This window comes from Protopterus annectens, chromosome 1.part0, assembly GCF_019279795.1.
Source record: "Protopterus annectens isolate FY-2018-M chromosome 1.part0, PAN1.0, whole genome shotgun sequence".
Classification (NCBI taxonomy): domain Eukaryota; kingdom Metazoa; phylum Chordata; order Ceratodontiformes; family Protopteridae; genus Protopterus; species Protopterus annectens.
In genome coordinates this window covers 1,665,779,212-1,665,798,605 of record NC_056725.1, presented here as the reverse complement: position 1 = coordinate 1,665,798,605, position 19,394 = coordinate 1,665,779,212, and the positions used below count along the sequence as shown (strand labels likewise).

Here is a 19,394-nt window from a genome sequence, read left to right as displayed (position 1 = left end):
AAGCTGTTCAACACTTGAATTTTATTACACCATGTGCAGGCTCCACACAACCATTCCTTGTTTGCATTTTAAATTCTCCTCTGTTTTGTCCTCAGTAAATCCTTAAAATTTGGTCCCTTTCTAGATACAAATCTTAGATTTCCCCTATTCTCAGTCTTATATTTCAATCCTCTAATAGGATGGGCCAGTTCTTTTCAAAAATGTTACTTAACACAGCAGTGTCCTGGTAAGTCAAAACCAAGGCTTTTGAAAATTCAAATGATGTCCCTTCTTTTTCATTTTCCAATAGACTCTGGGTCCTGTCCTCACTGCATATGGTCTCATGTGGCTGATTTACAAACTGCTCAGGGGTCATACGATGCTGACAAATACAGAAACCCTCTGGAAAGACACCAGAACCTAAGCTAGCTACTGAAGTCAATCTTTTGTTCATGCCATGGCATCATCCTTGGTGAAGGCAGAAAGTTGCTCAATACAAGGCACACACCTGCCTAAGACGCATTCAAGAGAGAATCAATGTCTTTTCCTATACTCCAGGGAAGTATTTCTCAGGTCATTAAACCACCACATGGACCATTACAGAATCATACCAGTGCCTATGGTGTAGTGACTTGTGTGTGCTCAACTTGGTGGATCCTGGCTCCAGATGAGCAACAAACAGTTTTCTTGTTCAGTCTGGTGAGTGGGGCATCTGTAGGTCATACAATTGAGTCCTGGCTAATGCACTGGCTTACCTTATAGGCTTTACTCTTGGGTCTCCATTGGGCACAGCTGTAAGTTTGGTGTTGCTTTTGGAGAGTTCTTTAGAAATTGCTGAGAACAGGTATTGCCATTTATATGTTTAGGAGGTCCTTGGTTTGGGAAGATTGCTTTTTAGTGCCTCAGCATAGGTTGGTCTAGGCATATGGTAAATGTAGTGTGCATTCCTGACCACCTTTTAGTGAGACTTCTGTCTGCAGTGAAATCTCTTGCATACATGAGACAAACTGTTTAAATTGTCTTAAGATGCCCATATCTACCAATCTGGCTACACAGACATTTGTAAATTTTATATCCATGTTGTCCGGGCCTACATTTGGGTGGGCAACTGTAGGTGGTGGACTGGGTTACAGTAGTCTATGGGGTTTGGCACTAGACCAGACTATGCTGGAGACTATTTGTAGTAAGGGAGGTTTACTCAAGTGCAGTACTGGTGTGCTAGGTGGGAACTTAGTATTACGGATATATGGAAAACAATGGGCGGGAAAAGTATTTAAATAAATTACACAGACAATATCAATGAAAAAGGGGGGGTCAGACAGGACTACGGTGGGAGGGTCAGGGAAAAATTCAAACTGGAGCTAAAGTCCTATGGTTAGAATTTCAGAAACTTTTAGCTTAACATCTGAGAGGGGAGGTGGACAAAGAACAGGGTTAAAACCAGTATCAAGGTAAACAGAAATGCACTAGAATACAAGTTTATATACAGCTATAAAAGTTACTGAAGTATAAACTCTGAAGCAGAATTCACAATACTGCCACTGCAATTCTACCACAGAGTAAGGCACCAGACTATGCAGAAATGTACCAGTAATGCTGTAATGAATGACAATCAGGCAATTCTACTTTTGGAACTAGACGTACACTGTATAAACAATGCTAAAGGATCTTTCAGTAATGCACAATCTTCACACAACTGCAAATGAAGCCACAAGACAAAGGTACCAAAACAAACAAAGCACACAAACTTTTTTGGCTACTCCATGGACAAAAGCAGCGAAGTATCACCACACTGGTCACTACAAGTGCAATTTGAAATATTTAAGCAGAATGTAAAGTATTTTGTTTTTTCCCTTTTTTTTGAAAAGCTTATATCTCGCACCTCTCAGTTTTGAACAAAAGACTTGCTTTACAATGAAGTACAAAGATAGTAGTCCAAGGATTAACTGTGCTGCTGCCAACTGCTCCTTAGACAGCACGGAGTCTTACTATGGCACCATGAAAATTCTGGAGGCCATGCAACAGGATCCTTAGAAGCGTCTTACAGGTATGGTAGATTTTAATACTCTTGAAAGTAACAAGTTAAGAATTCCACTTTTTTTTTAGCTGGATCAGGCTGTGTTGAGGTTGACTTGGGAAGACCATGATCTCAGAGTTGCAGGTCAAAGCCCTCTGGAGTTAATCAGCGTCTAGATAAGGCAATAGTACAGCTATGGGTATATGTGAATGTCTGAAAGTTGTATTAATCAATTTAGAGGAGCATCATTCAGATATAGGGTCATTATGAGCAAAATCATTCAGATATAGGGTCATTATGAGCAGAGTCAGTAGGGGCAAAAACACCTGAACAGTCAATATTGTCAATTTAGAACCTTTAAGAACTTGCATAGTTTTAACTGGTCCAAAATGGATCTTCATGGTCCGTTTCTTGGAAATAGAAACAGTCTTGTGTAAAAGCCTTCTACTCCTCTTTTTGGTACTTGCCACCAAAGCACATCTTTAATCAATGGCACACCAGATTTATTCTGTTCCAAGAGAATTGGGAAGGCGCGACACCTTGTATTTTTGGGACTGTTGTAAAGTGCAGTCTATAGTCCTGGGTGACCATCAAGAACCCATCTGTTCTTTCTAACCAGAGACCATTTTTGAGAAATAAGATCAGCCAGCCTCCAACGCTGTGAGTATTAATGGCAGAGATGGGGTTCTGGGGGGGTCGGGGAAGTAAGGGGAGAAGCAAAACAGTCAGTGGTGGTAGGGGCCTGACACTTTGGGCTCCAGATCCTCACTCTTTGCTCCAACACACTACTACTACTTTTTGGGTCACTTTTAACCCTTCATCTGTTTCTTTTCGTCTTGCCTCTGGTAATAGATATTGTTTTGCTATAAAATTGTTCTACACTGGAATTGTAAGATGGAAGAGTTGCTTAACTGGCCATGCACACTTTTCCTCCTTCTTGAACATATCCTTCAAGGGGGTCAAAAAAGAGCTGCTCCTTTAAAAAAAAAAAAAAAAAAAAAAAAGGTCACTCAGAAGCGAAGATGCAACATCCTCAGTAAACCAAGATACTGCATCTACAATCTTAGGTCTACTCACCTAAAAAGCAATGACATACCTGGCTAGTTTAGCCTTTAGAACATCTCCTCTACTTCCCACAACAATCTCACTCAGCTTTCTGAGAACATCCTTTAACTGCATAGGTTTGGAAGGTCAAGGTTATGAACACTAGGTTTGCAGATGTGTAGACCTTCTTCCCAAAGTGGTCTGTACACAACTTTCCTAGTCACTGGGAAAGTTTTAGGCACTGGAACCAATCTGGTTCCCTTTACAGCATCCAGTATGATTGATTGTGGTACAATGTTCTTCTACAAACGATCCTGGGCATTGCAAAATCATTTAGGTCCCCTGAAAGCAGAGCTGGGAATCCCAACCCAGATATGTGACCTTTAAAACACCCAGTATAACCTCTACAACTAGAGAAATGGCCAGTTGTTTAAAAGCGTCCAGACCTAGAAAGCCTAAATATATATTCAGAAGTAAAACCAAAGTAGTCTTGGACTCTGAGGTAGGCTTTTATTAATGAAACAGTTTATCCAAATGCAATGCCTTTTATGAGAGACCTAGATGACGGTGCATTGTCTTATTACAAAAAAGAAAACTGGAACTACGGTTACAAAATTCCTACTCATCACTCAGAACCACAAGAGTCCATGTTCTCTCAGCAAACTGCCTTTTTTATTTTCATTGAGGTTCTTCCCGATGCAGATGACTGGTCTACGCCCGGTTACAGTGTAGAAACTGTCGAGCACAAGTCTAGTGTAGGAGGCTGAACATGGTGGATGACCTACCATACGGTAACGTATGGGAAACCACAGATGTCTACCAGCCCTCCCCTCAGATGTCTACTTCTTGCACATTAGAACCTTAGAAGCATGACCAGCCACTAGAGTTTTGGAAGCTTGAGTGTGGATAACGCAGAGTTTGACTTTTCACTGCAGATCTCCTCTGTCATGGCAGGAATGTTGCCCTCCTTCTGTGTGACAGCAACAGGGAAACCAGTCTGATGCCAAGACACTGCCAGCCAACCTGATAATTTGCAAGGTCTTCAGTTTAGGAAGACAAACAGTTGAAGGGATGGAGGCTTCCACAGGGGCAACACTAGAAGCTTCAGCTAACAGGTGTCTGTACCACAGGCTGAGCAAGTGCCTGTGTAATACTGCTGCACCTGGACCAAGAGTAAACAGATGAAACAAACAAAAAAAAAGCTTGTTTTCTCCCATGTATTTCTCATGGTGGGCCTGCTGATCTAACTTCTCAGTATGTTTTATGCAGTACAGCCTCTGGGATACGATGCTGCCATTAAGCAGACATGATGCATGTCTCATATGGGACTAAATTCATCTATTCAAGTAGCTTCCCTCCTTAACATTTTCTTGCTGTAGCTCTTACAAAATCTCCCAAGTCACATCAGTTTGAACACAGCAAAAAAAGCTCCACAACATGGTACTTGTTTTGTCAGTCTTAACACGACTCCAAAATGGCATCTACACAACATATGAATCACATACATTCAATGTGACAAACTGATACGGTGCTGCTGGAACAGCCAACAGCCTATGGGAAGAGCAGCCAGCCTAGTTAGAGTAGGAGGGAAGGCTGCACAGCTCTGTCAGGCCTCTGCCTGCATCAGACATTCCAACAATGAGGTCTGCAATGCTCATCTCCACAATGAAATGAATGGTCCTTTTTGAAGCACAGCACAGGCTGGGCCAAAAATTTTTGGCAGGAAAAAAAAAAAAAAAAAAAAAGGGAAACCCCTCCCTTGGTAAGGGAAAGATTATGCGGGAAAATGTACTCACCATAACGTTCCATCGGAGTAGTTGTACTTCATTCGCCTTCAACCTGTGGGAATACAGATCCGTATTGGATCAGAGCCGGCAAATATTACTAGCATCAGCTCCGAGCTCCAGACTCCTCCCCTTGCTTATAATACACCTCCATTGCCTTCCATGCCCAGATCAAATTTGCTGAACTTATACTTAGAACACCACCTGATAACATACTTGCGACCTATACTGCAGCCCATAAGCTGAACATGCGCCAAGGTCCGGGGGAAAGAGGGAGGGACAGTTGAAGACCTCTACTTGAGTGGAGACTCCTCCAGCTCCTTTTCTAAGTCGCGTTGGAGTCTAGTGACACGGGCCAAGTAATACAGCGCCCTGATCAAAAAGGTAGCTGAAGCATACAGCCACTTCCCTAGGCAGTCCATCATCCATGACTCTTGGTCAGGAGGATGGACTGAGGAACTTTCCTGAGATGGCTCCCTCTTCGTGGCTGCCACCACCACCATGGCGTCCACTGGGGAGCCCTTGTTCCAGGAAGGCCTGTCAATGGGGGGACTTAAAACCTTATCAGGGAGCTTGGGGATCAGCTCCACAGCATCTGGTTCCTTCCACGCCCACGAGGTGATCAAATCCACTAAAGGACCCACGGGAGGGGACACCCAGGAAGTAGATGGGCCCATGCCAAAAGCCTCCAGGAACATAGACTCAGAGGAGGGCTTGTGGGCAGACCAACCTCCCAGCTAGCGCAGGATAGTCATGTCTCCAAAGGAGACATCCTCGGGAGGTGATCTTGGGGAGCCCTCCCCATCTAAATCTGTGCCCTCTTAGGGACTCTTGGGGGGGGGGGTCCAAGTGCCTCCTCTTGCACATATACTTGCGAGGCACATCTCCAGGGGGGCTCTCGGGGGAGCACCCACAAGCCATCTGTTCCTCTGGGGGAACAGTCTGGAGCTCTTCGAGCATGGGCTGTCCCTCTGGTAAGACAATGGGTACCATAGACAGAGCCAAGGGGGTCTGGGCAGAGTCCGAGGGAGCAGTCAGGGGTCAGATGGAGAGGACCCTTTCTACCACATCAAACACCGAAGAGCAGACCTCCTGGGAAGCTAATAAGGAGGTTGGTCTCCCCGGATCCAACGCAAAAATCTGAGCCGGACCCAAAGTGAACAGAACTCAGAGGAAGGGAACATGGCCCGACAACATTGGAGCCGATGGAAAAGGTTCCACTCCCTCGGATAAGACACCCAGACTCCGGCTCAGAGAGTGGCTCGGATCCAAACTGGTCGGATCAGAGATGCTCCAGGCAGCTGTCGGCGTCAAGGAAACAAGGACAGTCGGCGCAGACCCCCTCACGAAGGCCAACCTCAGATCCGAGAACTCCGAAGCCAAAGGGCGGATCAGGGGAAGGAGAAATGGAATGGAAAAAAGGAAGAGAGCTCCAGAAGGAGGGAGGGCGGGTTAGACCCCATCTGGATCTGTGTACAGATAAAGCACCTCATCTTATCCAGATCCATGCCCGATAAAGAGCGGGTTGACTGTGACGAGGCCCAGGAGACTGAACGTGCCTCCTCCGGCCCCGGGAAGAACCTCTGAGACCAGAGTCACGGGGAATCACAGATCCATGCAGACTTGTTTGGGGATGTGAGGTCCGGGGACCTCTCTCTCTTCCTTCGTCTTTGACTCTCTCTCTCTCCTGTTCTTTACCTCTCCTCTGCTCCACTACCACAGGCAAAAATGCATGAGTTTGAGTCCCAGCCTGGGAGGGACAGGAGGCCAGAGGAAGAGAAGCAGGAGAGGCAGTCACAGCAGCCACTGTGACTGAAGCCGAAGACGAGGAAGGAGGTTCAGTAGCAGGCAGAAGACCTACGAGGGCCAACTTGGCCTTTCTAATCTTTCAACTCTCAGGACTGAACCCTGCACAAATGGAGCAATCCACACCAAGGTGGGCCACACCTAAGCACAACACACAATGTGGCCATCCGCTGGGGAGAGCTTATGGCCACACTCTGTGCAGCGCTTAAAGATAAGCTTTTCACCCATTCTACAAAAAAGAAAGCAGCCTTAAAAAGGATTCTACAAAAAAGAAAGCAGCCTTAAAAAGGACACGCAAAGAACTTTCTTTCTTTATGCTAACACACACACACACCCACTCACCACACTAGACTAGAAACACCACAAGTGGGGGAGGGGCACTACAAACTATAAAAATAAACCTATACTCTACGCCAAAGCGATGGGAGGGGAGAAGGGGTACCTAAACTAACCTAAATCGGCTAAAAGAAACAGAATTTTTAAAACTTACAGTAAGAAAATCACCCACTGCTAGCTAGAGCTCTGAAGACACTATGTCTAACAAATCGCAGCAAATGAGATCTGGGGATGGAAGCCAGTGGAGGTGTATTATGGGTAAGGGGAGGAGTCTGGTGCTCGGAGCGGATGCTAGTAACACTTGCTGGCTCGGACCCGAAACTGATCCATATTCCCACAGGTTGAAGACCAAATAAAGTAAACTACTTCAGATGCAAGTTTAACTCATTAACAGGTACATTTTCTTTACAGGAGAAATTGGGGGAAGGAGCTTAGCTTGCCAGGAAGTCCTAAAGCCTATGGCAATACTCCTGCTGCTACAGGAAAATGTCTACTGCCAGATACACAGTATAAAAGAAATTTATACAAATGCCTATACTCAAGGCAATAAGGAACAAGGTGTGCGCATAGTACTGATACTACTGGATGCTAGGGGGTTGACTAACTTACAATCCCTGGCCATGCAGTACACCACACCCAATTGTCTTACTGCAGTTGTAACAGGCACGTATTTTCTGCAATTTTTTACAGTTATGTATGTCAATCATGTTTCATAATAATATAGTATCTCCTCCCATTTTAAATAATTCACTGCACTGCAGTGTTAAAATTTTATTTTAGGTATGAAATTTTTCAGAGTCATTTTATGGACTTTTTTTTTTTAAATCACACCAATGTGTGCCATGCAATACAATTTGTAAATGTTGCACGGCACTGTACATAAACGAATAGACGTATAAGCTTTACACAAAGCATTAAGTATTCTAACTTGCCTCTGTACGAGATGAAACTCGCAGCAATTTTTTTTATTTTTATAGCATATGCCTTACACACAGGAATCTTAATAGATGTCAATTACTGTTTACCTGACTTCCAAGAAATCACTGTCGCCAACATGTTTGCGGATCAAGTAATCTCGTACTTTGCCACCAATTTCCTGGTGATCCCGCAGTAATATCATATCTGCACCAATGTGCTCAGCCATGCTCCCAATTGTAGCAACAGACGCCTCCATGTCAGGATCATTCAAACCATACTCCTTACCATCTATAAAAAAGATGAGACTGCAAGTTGTGAAGAACTCCCTCAAAAATGTGCACAAGAACTGTGTGAAAACATTTTTGTAGTTCATGTACAGCCAGGAAGCACATATTACAACCAGGCACTATCCATCCCCAACACAAAAGGATTCTGGACAACGCAAATGAAGTCTTTCAACTCAAGTACTATATGCACGCCTCAAAAAACACACTATAAATTTACATAAATGTTATACAAACACTTGTACAGCATCTTCTGATCAACAGCACACTTCAGAACTTTCTCACCATTTAAAACCTTGATTATTCTAAAAGAGATGTCAATTTATCTCACCGTCAAAGGCAGAGTTTGCATCAAGGCTGGTGGACCACCAATTTCGAACCATGTCTTAGACGATGAACAAGAGCACCATACACTGCAGAAATGGCTTACTTGCCCATTAGAAAGTTCAAGAAGTAACACTCATAACTTATCTGATGGAAATGAGTGGTAAGAGAAAGCTACACTGCCTAACAGTGGTGTATCTAGTTATCCAAGTGGAACACCTGAAGATATACAAAACCAGTAATTCCAGATACTTCAGTTGTTTTCCAAGGTCAATAAAGGCCACCTCTTATAATTATCGAACACTTTGTTTAAAATGCACACTAAAAAAACAAAGTACACAGCTTCAACGGACTTTACGTTTTTAGTGTGCGATAATTATAAAAGAGGTGGCCTTTACTGACCTTGGAAAACAGAAATATTTGGAATTACTACCAGTGGTGTATCTTAAGTCTTCCAGGCTAGTTAACAGCAGGATGTTACAAAGCAGAGGTTTTAGTATTTATCTTGACAAGATTGAATGTTTATCACTACAAACTTACAATCTGGATTTCTAAAGAAGTTTCTGCACGGTTTGTCACAGCAAACTAACACAGAAACCAAAGGACAGGAAGACACCAAAGTGAAGAAAGCTGATTTGAGCAGTGTGACCCAGGCAGTTACAAAAGAGCTACTTAGCAAAAGTTGCATCAATAAAGAATTAAGTCTGGTATTAAATCTTATCCTGGGTCAGCATATTTTTGTTCAGAAATAGTTTCTTATACCACTCTTACACAGTATGGTTTTCATCTGTCAAGTGACCCAGGTTTCCTACTATGCAATGTACACATGTTCCTGCAGGCACTTGATCCAATGGGGAGAGAGGCTACCAAACTCAAGTTTGGCAGACTATCATACCCCCCCCCCCCCCAAAGATTACCACAGAGTCAAGCTTTATCAATACTAATCCCTTACCCTTCCATTCAGCTGTCAAAACTAATCTCACCCCTTCTGCCATGGTGGGAGAAGTGGTGGATGGTTACACAATCCTGCCCCTATATCCCTGACAGTACTCTTCTAGGTTCAGCAACTCGTCTAAAAATAGCAATGCAAACAGACACCATACATCACTAGTAATTGCTCTGTCTTTCTGAAAGCTTTGGTTCTGTCCAAGAAGAATCTAAGCTGTCTGTGTACGTCCAAAGAATGCAGAAGTCTCTCCCCCTTGTTCTGTGGATTTGGATAAAAAGTTGGCAGATGAATAGTTTGGTTAAGAGCCACACTGGACACCACCTTAGGCATAAATGTTGGGTTTCTCCTCAGAGAGACCCTGTCTGGATAAAAAATGATAAAAGGTTCCAAAGCCATGAGTACCTGTAGCTCTGAAACTCGTCTTGCAGAAGTTATTGCTAGGAGCAGAACTGTTTTCCAAGATAAATACTTTATATCAGCAGTAGAAGCTGGCTCAAAAGGAGGCAGGGTGACTTTTTGTAAGACATATTTGAGGTCCCATGCAGGCATTGGTGTTCTCCTCGGAGGCCTTAAATTTTTGGCTCCTCTGAGGTACTGTTTTAATAACGGATGAGAAAAGATTGGTGGCTCTGTATTGTAATGAGCCGAAATGGCAGAGGCATAAATTTTAATAGATGAAAAAAATAGGCCTTTGTCCAGCATCTCAGCTAAGTATTGCAAAATCTGAGGCATATTTGGCACAGCTGTATCAGTTCCTTGTGCCTGGTTCCAAGCACATAATCTCTTTCATTTTCCAGCATACGATTTTCTAGTACTAGGCCTTCTGGCTTCCAAAATATCATCCATCACAGCTTTACTGAGAGGTGTGGGTGTGTTTTGTAGGACTACATTACCCGCCATGCTGCCAGGTTTAAAGTCCTGAGTTGGCTGTGCAGGATCTGATTGTTTTGCTGGGACAGTAGATGAGGTATTTGAGGTAAGGTCCAAGCTGGGTATTGAGACAAGTTCCTTAGTATTAGATACCAGTACTGGTGGGGCCAGTCTGGGGCAATCAGCATCATCTTCGGCTTCTCCTGTCTGACCTTTAGGAGTACCATGGGGAGGAGAGGCAGTGGGGGAAAGGCATATACTGATAGGGCGTCCACTCTCCATGTTCGTCTGCGATAAGTTCTTGTGCAGAATCTTTTTAGTTGGTAGATGCGAGGGGAGGCCAATAGATCCATGTCCGGGCATCCCCATTTCCTTGTTATGCTGAAGACTTGTGGATCCAGCTGCCACTTGTGGGGATCCATGAGGTTTCTGCTTAGTCTGCCAGAGTATTTTTCCTTCCTGGCAGGAATTGTGCCTGCAGATGTACTTGGCAAGTCAATGCTGTGTCCCACAAAGTCATGGCTAGTCTGCAAAGGGGGTAGTAATTTGTGCCCCCCTGCTTGTTTATGTACCACATGGCTGTGGTGTTGTCTGTCTATCAGTAGTTGTCCCGGATGAAGTAGGTCCTTGAAGGCTGTCAGGGCATTTTGAACAGCTAACATTTCTTTTTGATTGATATGTAGATGCATTTGGTTTGAGGACCATGTGCCCTGAATGCATCTTCCTGCCATGTGGGCCCCCCAGGCATAATCTGATGCATCCGTTGCTAGCGTGTGCCTGGCTGGGGGTACTGTGAATGGCTTTCCCTTGGTTTTGGTGACAAGCCTTTGCCCACCATCAAAACTCCTGTTGCAGGCAGGGAATGAGCGTAATCATAGTTTCCAGGCTGTGGCAATGTTGAGTCCAAACACTTTTTAGGTACCACTGAAGTTTCCTCATATGCAGCCTTGCATATGGAATTAGTAGGATGCAGGATGCCATGAAGCCCAAAGCCTGCAGAATTTTTCTTGCAGATAACTGGGCCTTTGTTGCCAACATTTTGAAATAGGTAGTCAGTTGCCTTTGTCTGGCGTGAGATAAGCCATCTGGGCAGTTGTATTCAAGCTTGCACCCTGGAATATTATCTCTTGAGAGGGTACTAGTTTTGATTTCTTTTCATTGACTGTGTACCCTAAACATTTTAGAAGTCTTTTCACAAGACGCCAGATGCTGTAGAAGAATGCCCTTGTTCTCTGCTTGAATTAGGCAGTCGTCCAAGTAAGGATACATTTGTATTCCTCTGTCTGCAGAATGCAATTACTGGTGCCAGGCACTAAGACCCTGGGCGCAGTAGATAAGCCAAAGGGCAGTGCAGAGAATTGGTAAAGCATTGAGCCAGCCTCGAATCTGAGGTATCTTCTGCATAATTGTCTGATTGGGACATACAGGTATGCCTCTTGGGTCTAGAGTCACAAGCCAAGCGTTCTTGCCCAGCATGGGCAGAAGCTGCTACAAAGTCAACATCTTGCATTTTGGAATATCCAGGAATGTGTTCAGAATAGATAGGTCCAGTATTGTCTGCCAGGCCTTGCCCTTTCTGTGTACCAGGAACAGACTAGTAAAATTCTTGTCCCTGCTCTTGCTCTGGTACTTGTTGAATGGCCCCCAAGTTCATGAGGGATGAGACTTGTTTTCGTGCCTCTGCCCATTGATTTTTTGGCAGATCTGGCCAGCCGTTTGCCTTTGGCAGGGCATGGAAATGGAACTTGTAGCCTTGTGACATGATATTTAGAACCAACTTGTCCTGGGTTATAATGTGCCAATTTTGAGAAAAAAGTGCTAATTTTCCCCTAGGGGTGCTGCCAGGAAATAAGTGCTTGGTGTAGGCAGGGGGAAATCATTGGGACTGTTTCCTGTAAGGTTGTGATTTGTCTTCTCCACCTTTGGAGGTAGAAGCACCCCATTGTTTTGACCTGTACGAGCCGTGCGCCTGGGATCTGCCTCTAGGGCGTCTGGATCTGCCCCTTTGAGGTCTGTCTGACACAGGAAATGACCAATTCTTTGTTGGCCAGTGTCTACTAAACCTAGGTGGCTGTACTTGTAAAAAATCTTAGATTTAGCTTTGTCCTCCATCTTCAACACCTCTTCTGCCTTAACACCAAACAAAGTATTATGCTGTAAAGCTGCATCTAATAATTTAACTTTGACATGATCAGGTAGATTTTGTTCCTTTAACCAAGCATGCCTCCTAATTACAGAACCCGTAACTGCGGTCCTGCAGGAGGCCTCCAAAGAATCAAAACCACATTGCAAAGTATGCTTTCCAACTTGTTCAGCTGCATGCAATAAATCCTGCATTTCCTTGTTTTCTGCACATTCAGTGTTGAACAACATTTTCTGTTTAAGCAATGCCATGACATGTTGCTGATATTTGAGCATATGAAACTGACAGTTTAAGGCCCTTATAGCCAAGGTAGCAGATGTGCAAACCTTCCCCCCCCCCCTCTATCCAGTGCCCTAGAATCTCTGTCAGAGGGGGTACGTTTTTTTGCAGTGGAAGCCTTAACACCTTTGGGACCCTGTGAAATAGTTTCGGAGTCTGCAGCAGGGTTTTTAAAAAGGAATTTATGAGAGTCAAGAACCCTGTAATATCGGTCCGGCTTAACAGGAGCTGGAGGTAAGGAGTCAGGGGTAAGACTAGACTCCGAAAACACATCTACAATGTCCAACACAGGTGGAATGGCTAGTGGCCTGTGTTGAGGTAGTAAAAGGAAATCCCCGAGCCTCTTTTTAGATTCTGAAAAATCTTGGCTCTTCCAGTGGAAATGCTCCCTCATGGTATGAGAGGTTTCCCCAAAAGAATAGTCCTCTGGAGAAGCTGAAGGTATAGATTCTTCAGCATCAGAATCCTCATGGGGGGGGGGGGGGGTATTCCTGATCAGAGGAGGAATCAGAAGAAATAGAAACCTGATCTGAAGATTCAGTCTCTTGCCTAGGTCTCTTATCAGGAGGGGGATGGGAACCCTTGATTAAGGTAATCAAGTCTTCGGCCATTTTGAGCAACTGTTTTTTGGGCATAGAGGCCAGTCCATGTAGCTCTTGAGTTTGTTTCTTTGCTTTAGCAAGTGCTTTAGTCTTTGCCTTTGAAGCTGAAGTCTGTTTAATGTAAAGATGTTTAGGTCTGAATACACCCTCAGAAGCTGGTGCCTGCTCAGCGGCTCCGGACCCATCTGAAGGAATAGTATCAGAGGCTCCAATACCTCCAGTTTCCTGCGCATGGCCGACTCCACGTGGGAGTCGGTAGCGGCCTGCGACTCTAAAGTAGCAGGAGTCAGGGGCTGCGAAAGTGCCTCACTGAGAACCAGCGACTGGCTTAGGAAAAGCTTTGTCGTTGGTTTTGGGCCTTGGTTGTCTATCTCACTCCTTTTCTTTGCGTTTTTTGTGAACTCCGGTAGTTGGATGGCTATCCAATGACATTTCTGGATAATTAAACCGGCGTTCAAAATAGTTTAAAGCAAAATCATACAGATGCTTAATAGTGCATTGGTTAAATCTAGCAAAAAACCGACAATCAGAAATGTTGTGATCAGGGCCTAGGCAAAGAATACAGTAAGAATGAAAGTCCTTATGAGGTATTTGCTTTCCACAAGAAATACAATTATTTACTTTTTCTGACATCGGTCTGGAGCAAGAAAAAGGTTTCCCCCACGGGGTACTTAGCTTTATTGAAGACTTCGGATCTGAAATTCAAACACGAAAATATCAGGAGTCGGCCGACCGGCACTTGCAAACTGCTTCTGGCACCGCGTGGCAAGAAAGACTAAAGAAAATGGCGTCAGCCGCATCTTTTATACCCCTGATGACCTGACGTCAAGGAAGGGGCGACAGCAGCCGACGCAGGACCCAGGACTTTGGAATTCAGGCCGACTAAGGGCAACCTGCTAGCAGATTACCCTACTGTAATGACTGCAACAGTGAAACACGAAGAACATCTGGCACAGGAGTACTTTTCCAGTTTTTCAGACTGGAAGTCTGTTGCCAGGGTGAGTAATGTTAATACAAAATTATATTATAAATTCTTATACTGTAGCAACTTCCATTTCAAAACTCTCATAACACCTCAAAAGTACAGTTGTGTACACTTACCATAAATGTAGATGTTAGAGTGTATTCACTGTTGCAGTCATTACATTTGGGGTAATCTGCTGGCAGGTTCATAGGTTCATACTAGGCTATCTGCCCTAGGGCATTTATAAGCCTAGCCAGAATGTGTTTGGCTTTCACCACCCATTTTAAATTTATTTTGCTATGCCCTTTTTAGAGGTTAGTATACTGTGCCAGGTTGCCCTCAGTCTTGGGTCCTGCGTCGGTTGCTATCTCCTTCCATGACGTCAGGTCGTGAGGGGTATAAAACATGCAGCAAACACCATTACATCAGTTTTTCTTGCCCCAGATGTCAGGTGCCCCCCTAATGGGGAGCAAATAAACATGAAAACACAAAGGTATACCTCCAACAAAAAGCAAAAACACCAAAAAGGCTTTTAAGCATAGTAAAGGAAAGTAGAGGTATAGCCAGAAAAAGTTAGGGGGCTGGAGGGAGGGTAACCAGGACTGCAACAATGAATACACTCTAACATCTACATTAATGTAAGTGTACACAACTGTACTAGGTTAGTATTTCACTGTTGCAGTCATTACATTTGGGTCGATTCCCAAAGCTATGGTTGGGAGAAGGAGTTTATACAGCATTAGGGCCAGCTATAAGGCCCTGCAAAATAGCAGTGGCAAAGCCAGCTCTGGATTTAGAGAAAACTGGTAAAAGATAATGCTTGGAGAAAGTATGTACAGAGCTCCAGGTAGCAGCTTCTAGGATGTCCCTGGTAAGAACACCTCTGAGAAAGGCTGCAGAAGTAGATGCAGCCCTGGTGGAGCGAGTTCTGATCCCCTGGGGGACAGGTTTTCCATGGTGCCTGTAGCAGAAATGACTGCAATGGCTTATCCATTTAGAAATGGTTTTGAAATAGCCTTCCCTTCTGCCCCTGCAGCAAATGCTACCAGCAATTGTTCAGATTTAAGAGGTTTAGTCCTGTCCAAGTAGAATCTAAGTTGTCTGAACATCCAAGGAATGCAGAAGCCATTCCTCTTTGTTCTGTTGATTGGGAAAGAAGGTTGGCAAATGAATGGACTGATTAAGAGCCACACTGGAAACCACCTTGAGCATGAAGGATGGATTGGTCCTGAGAGATACCCTGTCCGCATGAAAGATGATGAAAGGCTCCACTGCCATAAGGGCCTTTAATTCAGATATCCTTCTAGCTGAAGTGATTGCTAAAAGGAAGGCTGTTTTCCAAGAAAGAAATTTTAAGTCTGCAATAGCAGCTGGCTCGAAAGGAGGTAGAGTGAGTTTCTCCAAAACAAAGTTAAGGTCCCAGGGCAGGGGTTGGAGCTCTCCTGGGTGGTCTCAAGTTTTCTGCCCCTCTGAGATGCTGCTTGAACAGAGGATGAGAGAAGAGGGGAGGTTCTGTGTTATAATGAGCTGAAATAGCTGAGGCGTGGATTTTAATGGAGGAAAAAAAAAAAGACAGGCCCTTGTGAAGCATCTGTTAAGTATTGCAAAATCTGAGGTAAATTGGGCGCTGCTGTGCTCATCCCTTGAGATTGGTTCCAGGCACAGACTCTTTTCCATTTGTCAGCATAAGATTTTCTAGTACTAGGTCTCCTTGCCTCCAAGATGACATCCATCACAGGTTTGCTGAGGGATAAGGGCAAATTTAAGTGACTAGCCAGGCTGCAAGGTTCAATGTTGGAAGCTGAGGGTGCAGAATTTGGTTCTCCTGCTGAGACAGCAGGGAAGGGGTCTGAGGCAGGTGCCATGGAGATAACTGCGACACAGCGCAAGAGGGGGTACACCAGTGTTGGCACGGCCAGTCTGGAGCAATCAAGATCATCCTTGGTTTGTCCAGTTTGACTTTTAGTAGAACTTCGGAGAGCAGAGGGGGGAAGGCTTAGACTGATAGGTTTTTCCAGCTGAAGGACAGAGCATCTACTTTCCAGGCTTGTTTGTGGGGAGTCCTCATGCAAGACTTGTCCAACTGGTAGTTCTGGGGGGAGGCAAATGGATCTAGGTCTGGGCTCCCCCATTCACTTGTCAACATTTTGAAAATCCTTGGTTCCAGTTTCCACTCGTGTGGGTCCATGAGATTTCTGCTTAGTCCGTCTCCCAGTGTATTCAATTTTCCTGTCAGGAATTGAGCTTGTAGGTGCACTTGGTAGCTCAAGGCTGTGCTCCACAATGCCATGGCTAGTCTGCAGAGGGGGTAGGAATGTGCACCCCCCTGCTTGTTTATGTACCACATAACAGTGGTGTTGTCAGTCTTTACAATTAGTTGTCCTGGAAGAAAGTAGTCCTTGAAGGCTGTCAGAGCATTCTGTACAGCTAACATTTCTTTTTGATTGATATGTAGGTGCATTTGATTTGGGTTCCATTTGCTCTGAATGCACTTGCCTGCCAGGTGAGCCCCCCCATGCATAGTCCGATGCATCTGTAGTTAGGGTTTGGGCGGCAGGGGGTAGTGTGAATGGTAGTCCCTTGTTTTGGTGGCAGGCCTCTGCCCACTATAGGAACTCCAGGCATAGGCAAGGTATGACAGGAATCTGTTTCCAGGCTGTGATAATGTTGACTCTATAGGTTTTTTAGATATCACTGTAGTTTCCTCATATGCAGTCTTGCATATGGAATTAGAAGAATGCAGGAGGCCATGAACCCCAAGGCTTGCTGTATTTGTCTTGCAGATAGCAGGGTTTCTGTGGCCACTTGTTTGAAGTAAGTTACCAAATTAATTTGCTTTTCTGGCGCGAGAAAAGCCATTTGGGCAGTTGTATTCAAGCTTGCACCCAGGAATGCAATTTGACAGGGTACCAGTTGTGATTTCTTTTCATTTATGGTGTACACCAGACAAGTTAGAACCCTTTTTACAAACGCCAGATTTAAAAGTATGCCCTGGTTTTCTGCCTGAATTAGACAATCGTCCAGGTATGGATATATCTGAATATTTCTTTGTCTGCAAAGAGCCAGGCACTTCACGAGTACCCTGGGTGCAGTAGACAAGCCAAAGAGCAGTGCAGAGAACAGATGAGAGTAACCTGCTTTGAAACGTAGGTATCTTCTGCACGATTCCCTGATCAGGATGTGCAGGTATGCTTCTTTTAAATCTAGAGTTGCCAACCAGGCATCTTTGCCTAGCATAGGAAGTAATAGGTGAAGAGTCAGCATCTTGAATTTTGGAATCTCCAGAAAGGAGTAGACAGGTCCAGGATTGGATGCCATGATTGGTCTTTTCTGGGTACCATAAAAAGCCTGGAATAGAAACCTTGTCTCTCTTCCTCTTCTAGTACCAGTTGAATAGCCCCCATGCTTAAAAAGGGAAAGTACTTGTTTTTGAGCCTCTGCCCACTGATTTGGGGGCAGGTCTGGCCACCCGTTTGGTTACGGCAACGTGTGGAAATGAAATCTGCATCCTTGGGACACTATTTAAAACCTATTTGTCCTGGGTTATGAGTTCCCAGTTCTTTGCAAGAGCAGCAATCTTTCCCCCCAAAGGGGCGGTCAAAAGATAAGTGCTTTGGGAATTTTAAAAGGAAGTCATTGAGACCGTTTACCATAGGGGGGCGTGTTATTTCCAGATTTGGAAGTGGAGGCCCCCCCCACACACTGTTTAGTTCTGAGTTTCCTGGGACTGAAACAAGAAGTTATGTACTCACCATAACGTTCGATGTAGGTAGTCCATCTCGCCTCACATTCTTACCCATGGGTTCGGAGCTGAATATCGGCTCCGACTCTGCCTATTTTACTAGCTCAAAAGTCTCCGATTGGCTGGGCTAAGAGGGTATCCCATGGTACACTGCTTCGCATCACCAGATCTAGTTTACTGCTAACAGCCCAGTTACTGCATACATAACACATCCATACAAGCAAATTTATTCAAAGGGACTCTGCAGAATAAAATCTAACTTCAAATCCTCCAGGCAGGGGGAAGGTGGGAGGGTAAGTAAGAATGTGAGGCAAGATGGACTACATACATCGAACGTTATGGTGAGTACATAACTTCTTGATGTTATGTAGTCCTACCTCGCTTACATTCTTACCCATGGGACAGCGTCCCTACCACCTACAACCTGGGTGGCCCATAGGAAAATACTCCTGAGAACTGTGGAGCCAAATGAAGATCTGCCCCTGGAAACCACATCCAATTTGTAGTGAGAGACAAAGGTGTGAGGAGAAGCCCAAGTGGCCGCAGCACATATATCATCCATCAACAATCTAGCTTGATAGTCTGTGGATGTGGAAACCGCTCTTGTGGAGTGGGCTTTAGGTGGAAAAGGCAAATTTTTACCTGCTGTGTGATAGATGAAGGAAATACAGCTGCCTATCCATCTAGAGAGCGTGACCCTGGTTTTCCGAAAAGGAGACGAAGAGTTGGTCAGATTTCCGAATATCTTTCGTCCGGTGGAGATAGAAGCGTAACTATCTATGTACATCCAACTGGTGAAATCTGAATTCTGCCTTGTTGGAAAAATTGGGGAAGAAAACTGGCAGCTCAATAGACTGATTTATATTAGACACAGAAGTCACTTTAGGAAGGAATGATTGGTTTGGTCTAAGGGAAACTATCTTTATGGAAGATAGAATATGGGGGTTTGATGGAGAGGGCTTGAATTTCGGAGACCCACCTCACTGAAGTGACAGCTGTTAAAAATGCTGTTTTCCAGGTTAGAAATTTTAACTTGCAGGTAGCTGCAGGCTCGAAAGGTGGAAGAGTGAGGGCTTGAAGAAAAAAATTGAGGTCCCAGGGCATAACAGGTTGGGATACTGGGGGACGAAGCAATGGGGTACCTTTAAGAAATGCTTTAGTCTGTGTGCCATAAGGCTAGGCTCATTGGCCACGTGGAAGTTTGATATAGCCGCCAGCTGAACTTTGATGGTGGCTGAAGCGGACCCCTGATGGAATCAATTGGAGCTGTGTAGGGATCAATGCCTCTAGAATGAGCCCAGATAGAGAACCTTTTCCATTTGCTAAAGTAGATTTTTCTAGTGGATGGTTTAT

The 19,394-nt window shown here is 44.5% G+C and overlaps 1 protein-coding gene across 1 annotated transcript in view; it reads right to left on the bottom strand.

The window, feature by feature from the left end:
- GTPBP1 (GTP binding protein 1) overlaps nucleotides 1–19,394 on the bottom strand; it is a 1,054,512-nt gene that overhangs the window by 843,773 nt on the left and 191,345 nt on the right. Inside the window, exon 3 of the mRNA XM_044074296.1 lies at nucleotides 7,992–8,172. Within this exon, the coding sequence (XP_043930231.1) occupies nucleotides 7,992–8,172 (181 nt within the window). The remainder of the gene's footprint in view (nucleotides 1–7,991; nucleotides 8,173–19,394) is intronic.